At 35.7% G+C, this 17,198-nt stretch overlaps 1 protein-coding gene across 1 annotated transcript in view; it reads right to left on the reverse strand.

The window, feature by feature from the left end:
* LOC124371857 (cleavage stimulation factor subunit 2-like) overlaps positions 1-11,458 on the reverse strand; it is a 33,790-nt gene extending 22,332 nt beyond the window's left edge. Inside the window, 3 exon segments of the mRNA XM_046830223.1 lie at positions 1,900-2,069; positions 3,376-3,454; positions 11,197-11,458. Of these exon segments, the coding sequence (XP_046686179.1) occupies positions 1,900-2,069; positions 3,376-3,454; positions 11,197-11,242 (295 nt within the window). The 5' untranslated portion in view covers positions 11,243-11,458.
* Positions 11,459-17,198: the final 5,740 nt, after the last annotated feature.

A 17,198-nucleotide genomic window follows, 5' to 3' on the forward strand; every position in this document is an offset into this window, starting at 1 on the left:
CTGGGTTTTCACCAGATCTTGCACCATGTGTCTTTTATCTGTTTCCTAAGGCGAAATCTACATTTAAAGAGTTGAGTCTGTGGAAGCTGTAAAAGAGAAAGCGGCACGTATCCTGAAGGAGCTGACAGAACATGACTTCCAACGATGGAAAATTCACATGGAGTGTTGTAGGGATAGAAAAGGAGTGTATATATGAAGGTGATTATGTAAAAAGTAAAAATACTTTTTTTTACGTAAATCGTGTTATTTAATAGCCAAACCTCATACAAAGAGCATCTAAATCTATTGAATAAGTACTTAACACTAAATGTCACAACATAATCTTACATCATACAGTATTTTTTCAATCATGCTTCCCATATTTTGATAACGAAAAACAGTAACATATATTTAATACCACTAGTGAATTACAACACATTTTCCAATATTGACCCTTTGCGCGCTGTTGACAAATATAACCGCCAATTTTTACTTTGCTAAAAACGCTGTTGACAAATTCGCTTTTAAACGTTGAGTTTATTATTGGGAGTAAGTAGTTCCCAGTTTTGCCGGTGGAGTGCAGCAGTTGCTGGAGCATAAATCCCTCAATATAAAAACGCAGTAATAGTTTTCCCCGCCTCCCGGTTGTTCTCCAAGCTGCAAAATAGCGGCGCACTACCCATGCCACTGCCTCTTTTGCCAGACACTAGCGCTACTGACAAACTAACTTGCCGGTTTAATTCGTTGGCGGACTGCGAGTGGAACTGTTCTGCGTACGTTGTCAAATTGGTTTTTGATATATTGGGAAGATGTGTTGTGTGTAAACGCAACGGTTTACGCAAGGAGACCATTTACGTGTGCGAGACATGCACCTGGATATGTGTTTCAAGACGTACCACACGTTGACGTTACCTTCAACACCATGATGGCTAATTTTAGATCTTTTTATTTCCATATATATATGGAAAAAAAGATTTTGAGGTATATGTAGCGTTTGGGTATAGTGCGTCCCAAATTGCCGTAGCGCGGGAAGGGTTAACACATTCACTGCGGGTGACAAGCATGCTCGTCATGCAAAATTGGCGTGCCGGGCGGTGGACGAGCGAGCTCGGCATACAGCAGCTGCTTTCATATTGCCTCAGTGTGAGCTAAGCAGTTGCCCAGGAAGGCTGTAACACTCATAGCGTGGTGTGCCTGTTTCATTGAGTCAGTTGGTGCAATTCGTCGCCATTTTCATTTGTTGTGTATGCTTTGCGATATTGTGTGAGTGGATTATAGTGTCTGTTGACTGTGTAAGTGTATGTACTCATAATGGAGGAAGATGATAATGTTATTGACGATAATTTTTCATCTGGTGAAGACAATGAGTCGAGTTCAAACAGTTCTAAGGACGGTGGGCTACCCCACCCCAATATGTGTAATTGATGTACTATCTACGTGCCATTCATGTACTATATAAGTGTGATTCGCCAATGTTTGTGCCAAAACCTAGTGCGCTGCGAGCACATACAACACGGGGACCGTCACCCGGTGTGGATGACGAGCAGACTCGGCATGGAAATGATGTCACCAGTTCCAGCCAACGAACCTTCCGGAATACCTTGCACAACCCTTTCGGCTATCCTGACTCCGTTTTGGGTAAGTAAAAACAAAAAAAATCCCGCATTTTCTGTCGCCGGTAATATTGACATCTGCAGTGAATGTGTTAATGTAATATTGCAAAACCTTTCAGAATCGAGGATTCCATCATCAGGCAACTTCACAAAATGTTTCAATAGAGATATTTTTCCGTACATCTAAAAAAAGGTTTCTATTAAATATTACCCAGTATCATAGAATCTATTAAAATGAGAACTAGGATTGCTAGTTGAAAAAATTAATGTTTACCACAAATTCTTACCATGTTACACAAATACTTACTCTGCATTTCCAGACGAGATTTTTCTGTACAAGCGTTGTCAACTCGAAGCATTCGACCACCAATCTCATAGCCATTTAAGTTTCGCATAGCACTGAGTGCAGTCTCTTGGTCTTTGTACTCGCAGAATCCATATCCCTTAGGTTTCCCAGTCTCTCTGTCAAACACCAGTCTGCAAAAGTAAGAGATAAATAAGTTATATTTTCAATCTGATTGATCCACCGGTCTACAAATTATAAAACAAGGAGCATATATAATAGGCCTATTCACAATATATGACTATTCCAAGATGAAATCCTCAAGCCTCGTGTAAGAAAACGTTGTGACCATGAACACTTTTATTTCCTTTTCATTACCAGTGCCGATTTGAAACTGTATAGAAAGTTTTATCAAAATCGGCTAGTACGTTTTTGAAGCACGGCCATCCATAGATTGGTTTTGTCAGCACATAGGCTGTTAAATCGATGTGGCTCCGAAAATAGGAACAGCCTAAGAATGTGGGCTGTAGTGTACTATAGTAAACATGTATTGAATGTCTATAGAAGGTTTTATCAAAATCGGCTCGTACATTTTTGAGGTACGGCCATCTTTTTTTTCCAGTATTTGACATGTAAAAATCGATAAATCTCCGAAAATAGGTGCGTCCTAAGAATGAGGGTAGTAATATAATACAATACACAATGTATTGAATGTGTATGGAGAGTTTTATTGAAATCTTAACCTATGTTTTTGAGGTACAGTAATTTATAGATTTATTTTGTCTGCATTTGGCTTGTGAAATTAAGTACACTTTGCTTATGAAAACCGGTATTTTTAGTTTTAGAATGCCTATTAAGTAGATTCTATAAATTTTTTTGTTTGTACTTTTTGTTTTTAAATAATAAAATTAATTTTGTTTTGTTAATTGAACTGGTTCAGGAACTAGGTTAGTGGTAGTCAAGAACTAGGTCAGGAGTAGTTCATAAACTAGGTTAGGATTCGTGTCACGAGGATTAGTTCTTATTTTGAATGGAATCTATGGGCAGTTTCATACTGCTTTACCAGCTACAAAGACAGGAAGAAATGAAGGAAAGGATATTACGGAAAGGAATTTTATGTGTGCTGGCATCCAAAATACTGATCCTTATTTAATTGACCAAATTCCCACACACAGGTTACATAACATGTGTAGGCCCTGCTGCTCTAGTGAGCTTTTACTCCATCTAACTGATGTTTATAAGATCGCCTCTGATAATTTTGGTCTTATCTTGTAGGCAACTAACATGTTCAACCTGAACTCACCAAGAACTCTGTCTTCAGAGACTAACAAATTCTGCAACTATATGATCGTGCATGACGGAAAAATAACGTTAATGGCCTCTAAACTTATTCTTCTAAGACAGAGCCAACCTTAGCGACTAGTATTTATATTGACATTTTGCCAACTTCGCGGCATGTAAACTTAACTCAGGATTCAAATAAATGCAGTAGTTACTTACTTGAAGGATAATACTGGTCCAACTTCATTAAATATATCTTTTAGTTTTTCTTCTGTAGCTTCATAAGGAATGTTTCCCACTGAAAACAAATTCTAAATTTAATCAGTGAAGAGCTGAACACATAGACCATACATAGGAAAGACCCATTAAAGTAATTCTATTCCTTTCCTTCTAGTTCTCCTTTTAACAGCCGATACTGTATAGACATCAGCATTTCTACCAAAACGACCAACATCCATATAATGCACACGCTCGGATTCCTTTACTTTGCTGGTTTAAATTAAAACAAAAGCTTCAATCAAAATTCTACAAAAGATTTAGGTTTGCTGATTAAAAAGAAATGCTCTCTGGTTGTTTAAAAAATTTGGTAAAAATCTGAGAATTTTCAAAAATGGTTGGTCTTGGAGTCAGGCCAGGTTAAATGTAGGCTATGTGTTCATATTTATTATTGAGCATTATAGGAACTTACCTCTGCATGATAAAAAAAAGGATTGTGGGAAATAGGCCAAGGGTAGGTAACGATAAGCGGACCCGGTTTTTTATATCAAAGAATAAAGTCATCGATACCGAATATTCGCATCTCAAATCCTATTAGACTATCAATCGATATAAAAGTACATATAGTCCTCAATAATAATCATATGTTTTAAATTAAAATATGAATTTAATATTTACAGTGATCAAACAAATTATTATAACCAAAATTAGGAAAACTGAAGACGACCATATTTACTCCTCTCACAGTTACAGTTGTTTCTTTCCCACAAATTTCGCATAATGGGCTTTTTCGGTCCAACATGTTGAAGCCAGAAATGTTCATAGCCTACGTTTTCTAGATCCTCTTTGTTATAATAACCTTTCTATCTAACAATCAGATATAATTATTGAGCCCAGTAGTTGTATATGCTCAAACAATGTTTTAGCATTTCAATTGGAGACTCCAGTTTCCTGGCATAAACCACAAAAACCCATTTTTTGGGTAGAACCCGGCCAGTATTGTTATTACGTTTACTAAACAAATAATCGTCTATCTCAACGATTTTACCATCACCAACAATCTTACCTTGAGTTTTCTGTTCAACAGAGAAAATTGTTTAGTGTTTAGTGACATTTCCAATTGTTTCTCGCACCAAGATATGCATGTTAATTGTTCGTACCAACAATATAGAAATCGGACCATTGTGGCAAATGGCAGCCTACTGTGAGAAAATCATGTATCCACACAAAGTCCGATTTTTTTTTCGGCACAGTCTAGTGTTACATTGCCAAAAATGGATTATTAGCATTAAAATACAATTTCATGTTATGACCATTCACACATTGTTTCAGTGACAGCAAACATCCTTTATTCTGTAAAAACGATACATCTTCTCCCTTGCTCTTTGGCAAATCTCAAATCAAAGTAACATCAGAAAGGCTCAGATATACTTACTAATCTCCCAATCACACAATGGCCAAGACCTATCACAACTGTTCCCAGTTCACGCTCTCAAGTTTCACAACAAAAAGTTACACTGCCAGTGGTGATGACTAAAGCTCCTATCGTTATTTCACTGCCTCACAGGACACCACCAGTACTAGCAAAGATTCGAAAGGAAGGTGAAAGTTATGATGAGTTTTTTAACCGATACATAGATGAATACAAACTACACATAACGTCTACAACAAGTTTATCTCTACATGACACATCAGTACAAGATATCCCTGGGGTGGCTCCCAGGTTGCTCTCAAAACTCTCCAACTCTCAAATTAGTGCTGATAATTTTTTAGAACAAAACGTGACAAAAAAAACCAGACACAAAACAGTCTCAAACCAAAAACAAAAAATAAATTAGTAATCTTTCACCAAAACATGGACAGACTGAGCAACAAGATTGATAGATTAAACCACTTTCTATACATAAACAAGCCACATATAGTTGTACTAACTGAGCATGGTCTAAATTCCCTAATACTCAACAATGTTTGCTTGACTAACTATGTTCTGGTTGCTGCTTTCTGTAGAGAAAATCATCTCAAAGGGGGTACAGCTATATTCAAGCAAGACAACCTCGCTAATGCTGGGTGTTTACAGACCCCCCTCTGCCTCACTTGAGGAGGCCCTTACACAGATGACTCAAGTGCTGGAAGAAATTCCAAATAGCAACAATGGAATTTGCATTCTGGGGGACCTTAACGTTGATAGTCTGACACAATCAAGAGAAAAAACTGCAGTAAGTGAAATGCTTGCCACTTTCAACATAACAAGGACTCCTCTGCCCCCAACCAGAATAACCTCCACCACTGCTACTTCAATAGATGTAGTATGCACCGATCTGGACTTGGGGAAGGTTAACGTTGAGGTTATCCATACCTCGCTTTCTGATCATACAGGACAGCTCTGCAAGCTTGAAGTAGACTGTGAAGCAAAAAGACCTATTAACATGACCAGACGGATTTTCAACTTTCACAATCTCTCAAACCTATCAAACCTCCTTGCATTAAACTCCTGGGAAAGAGTCGAGTCAGCACCTACAGTAGAAGAGGCAAACTCAGTTTTCATTAGTACAATTACAACAGCACTAGACATCACATGCCCCCTTAAAAAATCAAGAATTAACAAAAGAAAACATACGCTTTACAACACAGAAGTAGATGAACTGCGAGCAGACTTCATAAGAGCTAATGAAAAATGTGCACTCAGCAAAAAGGAAGAGGACAAATACATAGCTTTTCAAAAGAATAAGGAATATGATATGAAGCTGCGAATACTCAGAAAAACAAAGTGTGAACAAAGAATAGCTGAGGCAAGTAACAAAAGTAAGGCTGTATGGGAGATTGTCAACAGTGAAAGGAAATCGAAAAAAAAGGACTCAGAAGCAGTCTGGCAGTTGAATATCAATGGTAATACAGTTGAAGACCTGAAAGAAATTGCAGAATACTTCAATGAATTCTTTGCGACTACAGCGGAGATACTCTGACCAATAACAATTCTCCCAGAACTTCAGTGATCGAGGAGCCAAGAGATCATTATGAAACAGCACTCAACGAATTCCAATTGGTAACACCAGAGGAGGTACTGAAAGTTATTTTTTCTATGAAATCCAAAACATCCACTGGAGTAGATGGGATAAATTCCAAAATATTAAAGTTCTGCAGAAATGAAGTTTGTATACCAATCGCCAGTATTGTTAACAAATCCCTAACTCAGGGTAGATGTCCTGAGAATCTAAAAACCTCCAAAGTGTACCCTCTGCACAAACAAGGTAATAAAAAGGAAGTGCAGAATTTCAGGCCCATCTCTTTAATTCCTACAGTGTCAAAAGTCATGGAAAAGGTCATACTGACACGTCTCACACAGCATTTGGAGATAAATCGCAACCTACCAGAGAGACAACATGGCTTCATATCGGGAAGATCAACCACCAGTGCCCTCATTGATTTGGTTGAGCACCTCATTGACAACCTTGAGGAGGGAAAAAATGTTTGTAGTGTTTTTCTAGATCTAAGCAAAGCTTTCGATTGCCTTAACCACAGATTATTATTGACAAAACTTAGCTCTTTAGGCATCAAGGGTACAGCACTAAAGTGGTTTGAAAGTTACTTGCAGAGTAGAAGGAACATAGTGGAGATCAAACAGGTTCTTGAGGGAAATATCAGAGTTGAAACATCCGAACCGATGGAAATTAAAAGAGGTGTTCCTCAAGGATCTGTCTTGGGGCCTGTACTGTTTGTGCTTTTCATTGGAGACCTTCAGGAGCACTTGGGGGAGGGTTACTATCCAGTGTCATACGCGGATGACACTGTCCTCATCACAAACAACAAGTCAGTGCAGGCACTGGAAATTGACACCTACACATCAATAACTAGAGCTATGCACTACTGCCTGAACAACAATCTGATTTTCAATGCATCCAAAACCAAATGCATCATATGGGGAAGACATAAAGATTATGTATCTTTGCCACTGGACCTAGAACAAGTGCTCTCTACAAAGCATTTGGGTGTCACAATTGACAATCTTCTCTCATGGGATCAACATGTAGACATAATGTGTTCAAAACTCAGCACAGCTCTTTTTGTTTTAAAGAGAGTTAAACACATTAGCACACCAGAAGCTACTAGAATCGCTTACTTTGCGCTTTTCGAGACACATGTTCTCTATGGAATAGTGCTTTGGGGGGGCTCTTCTATCACCAACCTTCAGCGAGTCCTAGTTATGCAGAAGCGTGCAGTGCGAATCATGGCTGATTTAAATCCTCAAGAAAGCTGTAGAGATGCTTTTAAAAACTTGGGCATACTCACAGTGGTGTCTATTTACATTACGGAGGTAATATTACTGGCTATCAGACAAAACTGCTTGAGGAACCGTGATAACCATGAACGCTAAACAAGACATGGCAATGACTTCAATCTGCCAGCCCACAGATCAGCTCTATTTGCCAAGAAGCCAACCTATGCAGGTGCCAGGTTGTACAACATGCTACCAGGAGAACTTAAGAACCTTGGCCCACAAGTTTTGAACAGGAAAATGTTCAAGTGGCTAGTGGAAAAGACTGTATACAGCCTAGAATAATTTATGACCATCAACACCTACTAATAAAAGTTAACATAAATGTTTCAACTTATACTTTTTAAGATTTGACGCTGTCTCTGTTCTTGATGAATATGAAAATAAAGTCTATTGTCTATCTATTGTCTATCACTCATAGTACTGCAAACTACTAGAACAAGTGTACAGTACGAAAACAAACATAACAATGAGCTACAGAGTTAGGCTATATATGATAACAGAGCACTGCAGTTGTGCCGGTTGATGACCTCCGAGTTTACATACTTTCACTGATTTGACTGTCCAAGCAGATAACAATTCCTATAATGTGATAATTGTGTACAGATGATAAACAAATATGTTCCACAGTATTTATAAAGTGTAACTGCCCACCCAATGTTGCTAAACCCATTTATTATCGGTGGCCTCCGTTTAATCAGAAAGTACCGGCCTTGCTGTCAGCTTGTTTAACACTAACTAGTTTTTTTTTTTTTTTTTTTTTTTTTTTTTTTTTTTTTTTTTTTTTTTTTTTTTTTTTTTTTTTTTTTGAAGCTAATAAGTAGGCTATTTAATTTTCAGGTTATGGCCACTTTTATTGTTTTCTGACGTTTTTTTGTATTCATTTTCTAAGCATTTTTAGTAACCCCAGGCTCTTGAGGTTGGCCTAGGGTAGGGTACGATAAGCGGACCCGGTTTTTTATATAGAAATTTGCAAACGATATTACTTAATCATAACCATCGATATAATCAATCGATACTGATTAATTATTTTGAACTATTAACTTAAATAATCTATATCAACAGCTGTAAACACTCTAAAATAATATTTTAATTTTACGTAAGTAATTCTGATTATTAATAATGGCAGTCAATTTTCGAAAAATACATGACGTTGCTTTTTCGTGGCTTCAACATGTTGGACTTGTGCGGAAAAAACCCATTATGTGAAATTTGTGGGAAAGAAACAACTGTAACTGTGAGAGGAGCAATTATGGTCGTCTTCATTTTTCCTAATTTTGGTTAAAATAATTTGTTTGATCACTGTAAAAATTAGGTTCATATATTAATTTAAAACACTTGATTGTTATTGAGAACTATAGGTACTTTATATCGATTGATAGTCTAGGATTTGAGATGCGAATATTAGCTATTGATGATTACATTCTTCGATATAAAAAACAGGGTCCGCTTATCGTACCCTACCCTATATCTACTTTTGGTAATTCTAAGCAATATATGGGTCAACCTCGATTTTTCTCATATTACAATATAATGTTCCAATAGTCAATTAGAAAAGGAAATGACTAGAATTTCTTGCTGGAAAGCAGTTATAGGGAGCAGGCAACCGCCAGACGGTCATATATTGCTTAGAACTACCTATTAGTGATCAGGGGCACTGACGTGATCTGGGCTTCAAATTTGGAACTACTCGAGTTAATTTCTTTTCTAAAAGAGCAAGCAGCGCAAAGCGCTGCGCAGCGGGCAGGCATCGTGCGTGATCTGGGTATATACTGAATTAATTTCAGTCCGCGCGGCGTTATCAGTCACTGGCGGCCTTTCCAGAAAGAAATTCTAGTCATTTCCTTTTCTAATTGACTATTGGAACATTATATTGTAATATGAAAAAATCGAAGTTGACCCATATATTGCTTAGAATTACCCTACTTTTTTAATCGTTAAACTGGGTGGCCCCCGTTTAATCAAAAAGTACCGCAATACCTAGAGCTATAGAGACAAATAAAAACACAATCTACAGATAGTAGGCTACCTATAAGTAAAATAGGAAATAAATGTTTGAGAGAGCTAAAATTACTAAGAAATCACCTAATCTAATAATTCTCAGTAATAGAATACTCCCATTTACAAAATTATACATCTTGTAAGAGTATCAGTGAAGTTAACAATCCCGGAGAATGCCAATCATAATTTCACCTAACGTCATTAACGTATTGCGTTCACCCTTCTCAACGAAACCATACATAGCCTATATAGTTTTTAGGGGGTGGAAATCATAACTAAGCTTTTTATTCTCAACCTCATGAGAAGTTTCATTATAAGGGTATTTAAATTTGTTGTAGAGAGTAATATCCAAACGCCTGGGGCTGAGCTTTAATACTGGCATTGGAAATGGTTCTATGTGGCAACAAATTGTGGTTATATTTATGTACTGTGCTTCTTTAACCCTAGAACACTACCGTGCGTAAGTTTTACGTATATGCGTCATATTTATAGTCACACAAACTCTCCCCACCAACCATCCGGTTTAAGCTTTGGGCAGTGCTTCTACTGATCAATGGTCATTCATCCTCCGAAGTGTAAGGGTGAGTGTAGTTCTTTTTCTTATCTCAATATTGATTTTTATTTAGGCCGTGCATCAATTTTACGTAGCGGTAGTATTGCTTGATAAAAAATATGTATATTTTACGTATAAGTGTGTATAGTAAAATAAGTACCTAACTAAACCTATTTTAGGTTGTTTTTTGGTAAATAAAAGTCTTGGAGTTAGTAGACAATTTGTAGGCTTTTTGGAAAGGATGAGTTTCTATGGCATTGTAGATATGAAAATAAGGTTAGGAAAACACCATGTAGCCTATCACACATGCACGCATTACACACCCACACACATGCATCATCACCTTAAGTAATCACATAGGCAAGAAAATACACAAACACAATACACAGGCATGAAAATAAACCTTTACATAACCTAAAAACAAAAATAAACATGCTACATAAAATTTACGTATTGGTAGTGACAAAGGTATATCAAAACACGGTAGTGTTCTAGGGTTAATCTATTTTATCAGCATTATCTGTGGCCAATAGCTATTCTGCCTGTTCTGTGGCCAGAAAACGGCACTCATTACTCAACTACCGCAACACATTAACTTTGATACTCCGATTTAGTTTGGAAAATTATGTCTGTTTGAGTGTGGATTATGTAAACAGTTAAAATAATAGTAATTTATTCATTTTTTTAATGGTATTTTTTTATTATCATGTAAAACCATGGAAGGTGAAAAAACTTCGTTATTTATCATTTCCAACATTTCAAAACTCATATTTTCTAGTTCAAAAGAATACTAGCAATTGGTTAATAATGCTTAATATTTTGTTGATCCAGCAAAACTTATATTTTGTTAGTCCAGCCGTAAATTTCACATTTACCAATTAATATTATATGAATAAATATAGACGTTACTAAAAGCATAGGAGTATTCATACAATTCGATCATGTCTTTTCAATTCCACTAGCCTATAACTATACTTTTAAATAGATTAATACTTACCAAATACTGATCGCATAGATTTATCCATCAAATTTTGATCCCCCATTTTGCCGGCTTCACAATCACACACAAATCTACAAGTCTTACTACAAAACTAAAATGTTTTTGAGTTTAGTGAGCAAATAAATAACTTGAAATAAAACAGATTGTTATAAAACTTTGTAAAGCTTATCTAATTCAGACTGAGTGGAGTTTCATATCTAACACAACACAATCAACCAAATATTATGGTTCTTGGCAAAACCAAACCTTAACAAAGAGAAAACAACACCTAGACTAACTACTGTACCGTACATAATATGAATAATCCAGCTGTAGTTCGTCCAGACCGTGAAGTTATCGTCCGTCTGTATTCTGTGCGTCAATATTGCAGTTATCAATCTGAAGGCGCTCACAAAAATTCAAAAACTGAGATAAATTGTATAAAACTAATTATTAAAAAGCGATATTTCGATATTTCACAAAATCTACACAGTTTTTCATATTTATTATTTTCCACAAAGAGTTCCCGTTAAATGTTAAATAAATAAAAATCCCAAATATATGAAACTCAACCGTAGAAAATGTAACGTTAAATGGGCGTTCTCTACTAAAAGCCACTATTGAGACTAAACCAAACAAGTGCCCACAATAAACATTTGTACACAGACGCTCTGTAAGCTTAATTTTAATATACGAACGTATATTATTATCAAGAATAATTCTTGATACTTTCGAAGAATTATTATCAATATTCCTTTCCGAGGCTGTTCTTATTTTTGAAAGCAAGTTTTATCCACTACCGGCTTGCTAGACCTGACGTAGCTTCACCAGAGCCCCGTTAGCCGTCTCTTTGAGCCGTTGCCCGTCCCTCACGACGAGGACGAGGGGTTGGACTTAGAGGGACAGGGGTTGGACTAAGAGAAGAGATAGGAAACAGAATATGGAAGAGTGGAAAGTTTTTCAATATGGTAAAGAAGATTGTGTGGAGTTGGAACATTGGGAAAGAATCAAAAGTATTGATGTATAAATCTTATTTCCAACCAATTTTATTATATGGAGCAGAGACGTGGACGTGGACTAAAAATGATTTAAGCAGATTGCAAGCTGCAGAAATGAGATTTTTAAGAGGGATAGAGAAGACTACAAGAAGAGATAGAATAAGGAACGAAATAACCAGAGAAAGATTGAAGGTAGTTTCACTGCAAGAGACAATGGAAGGAAGAAGAATACAGTGGATGGGGCATGTGAAGAGGATGGGAGATAATAGAATGCCTAGAATAGCACTGGAGAAGGAGGAAGGAGGAAGAAGACCAAGAGGAAGACCGAGAGGAAGATGGGAGGACCAAGTGTGGAAAGACATAGAGAGAAGGGGACTACAGAAAATACAGGTGGATGAAGAGGAGACATGGAACGATAGACTAAAGTGGAGGAGGCTGTGTACGACGACCCGTGAGAACGGAAACGTCTAACGATGATGATGATGATTATCAATATTGGGACCCCTACTTTTTATTTGCTATCTTGGAGGTACAGTATAACCAAAAATATTAATCGAAGTAAAATGTGTATATATGTAGATGACACTAATATGGTAGTAACGGGCAATTCGAACGAAGAGATAGAGATTTCTGCCTATATTGAGCTAGCAGCCATTGAAGAATTATTAAAAAATCATAATCTGTTATTGAATTCAAAAAAATCCAATTTCATAACGTTCTCGACAAAACAAAATCGGCACAAAATTCAACCATCACTTATAATTGGCAATGATCTCATAACACAAGAAAACTGTACCAAATTTTTAGGGTTAATCATAGATGAACACCTTTCTTGGAATAAACATGTTAACAATGTATTATATAAAATTTCATCTGGAATCTACGCCTTAAGGCGTATGTCAAAGATATGCGACCAAAGTGCTCTAAAAAAAAACACAGTAGCAGTCGTGGGACTGCCGATAGAAGTGAAAACTGAACTATTAAGTTGAGAGTAATTAAGAATACGTTATAGTAGCAGTACATCTGTAATTGTAAATGTGACGCGTTTTTAATTTTCCAATTTTAAAATCCACGAAAAAATATTATCAAATAACTAGAAATCTATTTTACCACGCTAGTAAGATAAATCTTATACCGTAATAATACTCATTTCATGATGAAGAGGTTAAATATTAAAAACATAATTAAAATGAATAATGCTAAATTTTAAATACAAATATTCGTACAAATATTAAAAATGTTTAAAAATATATTCGTTGTTTTCATTATTCATTTATAAGTGAGTAAACACCGAGTGAACAACAGTGAGTTGAACACCGTTGTAAATAATACAGTTATTGCTACGGATAAAGTATATAATTGCAATAACAATTAAACCCACAATATTTTTAAAACTAATAAATTAGTTAAATTAACTTGGTTCTTTCGTAAAGGTATTTTTATTGCACAATAAACTAATTTATTGAGTTAATACGGTATCAGTGAGCCAATGCGCAAACTACAGTTCCGGCAGAAACGTTCACTCATCACTTCATACGCTACTACAGGCTAAACTAAACTTCCAATAAAAAAATGATAAATTACAAAAAAAAATATTCATCTATTTTCACACAACTTTCTCGCTGACAAATTTTGTCTGACCAAAAAATAAAAAAATCCTCGCTTACTACTTTTTTCTTGTTATTGTAAACGCTATGTAAAATGTAAACAATAATCAAAATTATTTCGAAATTTTTTTTAATATTTAAAAATGTAACCAATAGATTGCCAATATTAAGAGCTTTAATTTGACGCATCTTACAGAATTGTACGACATTGGCTTCACTTTTAAATCGCGAGAGGAAGCCGTAAAGGTCACTGATTTTCGCAGTCTGTTTTCATACTCCGCCGGGACAGTTTTAACACAGCGAGACTGACTTTTTCATGCAGGTTAGTAGTACGCGGCCAAGTATACGGTTAAAAAACACAGCGAGACTGACTTTTTCATGCAGGTTAGTATCATTAGCATGTCGGTGACGCGAACCGAGGATTTTACCCTCTACCAAAACGCTCAACGCGCCTAAAGAAGTTTTCACTTCAAAATTTACTACGCACTCATTCATTCACATTTAGCATATGGAATAAGTATCTATGGAGCAACATCCAAACAAAATCTTGACAAGATACTAAAAATGCAAAAAAAAGCAGTTGGAATAATATTAAACCTAAACAGACGAGACTCAGTAAAACACCTGTTTAGTGAGCTCAAAATTCCAACAATTTATAGTCTTTATGTAACGGAGGTCATTAAATATGTTAAAAGTAATTCTACAAAAGCCACTCCTGAGACTAAACCAAACAAGTGCCCGCAATGAACATTTGCACACAGATGGTCAATATCCTGAATTTTATCCTGAAGGAGTGACTTTTAGTCGTGAACGTACGTCTTACGGTGCATTTAATTTAGGCGATAGGACCTCTGACGGTCGACACCACCTCTTTGACGTTTGTATACTAAAATTCAGCTTACAAAGCATCTGTGTACAAAGTTTCATTGCGGGCACTTGTTTGATTTAGTCTTAGGAATGACTTTTAGTCAAGAACGCCCATCTATTAAAATTCAGGTTATTGAGCACCTGTGTACAAATTTTCATAGCGGGCACTTGTTTGGTTTAGTTTTAAGAGCGATTTTTAATCTAGAACGCTCGTTTAACGATTCATTTTCTACGCTCTAGTTTTTATATTTGGGATTTTTATTTAGTATTGAGCAATCAGATAACCTTTGTGGAAAATTTGTAATACGAAAAACTGTGTAGATTTTGTGAAAGATCGCTTTTTAATAATTGAATTTTTACCAGCGCCTTCAGTTTGAGTATTGCAACATTGTTGCGCATACTACAAAGGGACGATAACTTCACGGTCTGGACGATACAGTGACGTTAACTTCACGGTGGTGTTGTAGCTTAGTGGCATTGCCATTGCAGAGGAACCATTTTCGTAGTTTGCCTGGTACTGGCAAAAATAATATCTTTACCATTAAGCTGAAAAGTAGTACCTTGTGGTCACTTAAGAAAACATTTCTGTTTCATATTTATAGCAGGTCCTGATCATTCAATACAATAATTTCTTATGACTAATAATTAATATTTTAAGTATTCTTTTTCTACTTATATAACTTCTCTAATCAGTTAAATGTTTCTATTGACAAATTTAGTTCAGTACATGCTAGTTAGGTAGTTTAATTCATCTCCACAATTTCTAGTTTTTAAGGATTTTGTAAATGTTTAACCTTATGTCTTTGGCAATTTTTTACACCTGAGGAAGAAGATATATTTCAATTTTCAAAATGTAGTATTCTATTGTTATAATATACAACAAGGGGAAATTTCCGATGTCCTGGTATTTTTTTAAAATAATTTATCACCAATAACACATTACCTATTTCAAACAAAGAATTATGCTATTTTCTATTATTTTATCAAAGAAAAGTCACAATTATCCAATAATTTTTTTTTGTTACACAAGGCCTTTCGACGTCAAAGATGACATCGTCAAGTGTGAATCAACAATTTGAAACAATAATCAGCTGAATAAAACTTAATACAAGATTTGTTTCATTAAAAGTAAAAGAAAATAAATATTAATGTATGTATAAAAGTCTGGGTCAAAAAAGAATTTAGTTATATTTTAAAGGAAGGGTGAATTTTGAATCGGTCCAAAATCATTGTTTAATATTTTATCCTTATGTTTTATCTTAACGTATAATGTTCCATTAGCGTCGAGTTCGTGTTTATGGACTTGTTTCCATAAACAAGAAAAACTGTTGATTCACACCTGACGATGTCATCTTTGATGTCGAAAGGCCTCGTGTGAGAAAAATAAAATTATTCGATAATTGTCAGTTTTCTTTTATTAAATAATACAAAATAGTGTTTTCCAATAAGAAGAGCTCCTCAATGACAGAATTATGCCGTTTGATTATTTTCTGAAACAAAGTCAAATCTAACTAATAACTCAGGTTTTTAGATTGAATACAGTAATTTAGATTTATATGTATACAGATTCACGCTAATTTTAACTTGTACCGTAAACGGGCTGTCAAAGCGCAGTATGTAGAGAATTTGTCCTGCAAGTTTTTACCCGTTGGTACTTCTGGGTATTTTAAGTTCGGGTTCATGTGTGGGTAATTTCGTAATAAATTTTGGCAACACTGCATCATATCCACATCCACATGGTAGCCGTTGTTGTATACGAGCTCCTCCCGTTTGTGTTCAATGGGGTGATCGTGACAGGCGGAGAGAAAAAGTGGGGATGGAGGGGCCCCTCCTGCCAACTAGAGATAGCCCGCGTATTAGAAAGTGGAATAAGCAGTCCGCGCGTTCTCGCTCTGTACTCCTCTGAATTTAATAGAGCCTGGTGGTGTAATATGTATATGTATGTATATGTATAAATGTAATATATATATTACATTTTCAAAGCTGGATGCTGCAGGATGCAGCGCAATTAAATTTATTTCATTGAACCGTGATTTTACAACGTAATTAATGGCAGGCAATTACTCTTGTCTACATACAAATAAACCAATACAACGGAGTATCGAAATACCAAAAAGACGTAAGGAAGTCTAATGTAACAAAGTAACTTCGTTACATTCAGTGGCGTAGCTATAAAACATTCGAGGGTGGATTAAACATCCAGGAGGATTAAAAAGAGCCCTACTTAGCATAGTAGTTAAAGAATTTATCTTCAGGGTCTCCAAACACAAAATCAACAATTATGTTGAGTTTTTTAATTGCATCTTTCCGTATTAAAATGTAAACCAATAAAATTGTTTTCGTAACATTATATTTGGTTCATTGCATTTTCCAACTGCCCTTAATCAAATAAATATAATTTGTAGGTTACATTACTATTAGTTAGAAATTATTCGATAATTTCCATGTACTATAGATCAGATCAGCATTATAATCGCGTACGCCAGACGACACAAAATGACACTTATCAGGCTCACAGAGGAGAAAAAGTTGGAGATTTGCCTGGACT

This window comes from Homalodisca vitripennis, unplaced genomic scaffold (genome assembly GCF_021130785.1).
Source record: "Homalodisca vitripennis isolate AUS2020 unplaced genomic scaffold, UT_GWSS_2.1 ScUCBcl_2126;HRSCAF=6565, whole genome shotgun sequence".
NCBI lineage: Eukaryota > Metazoa > Arthropoda > Insecta > Hemiptera > Cicadellidae > Homalodisca > Homalodisca vitripennis.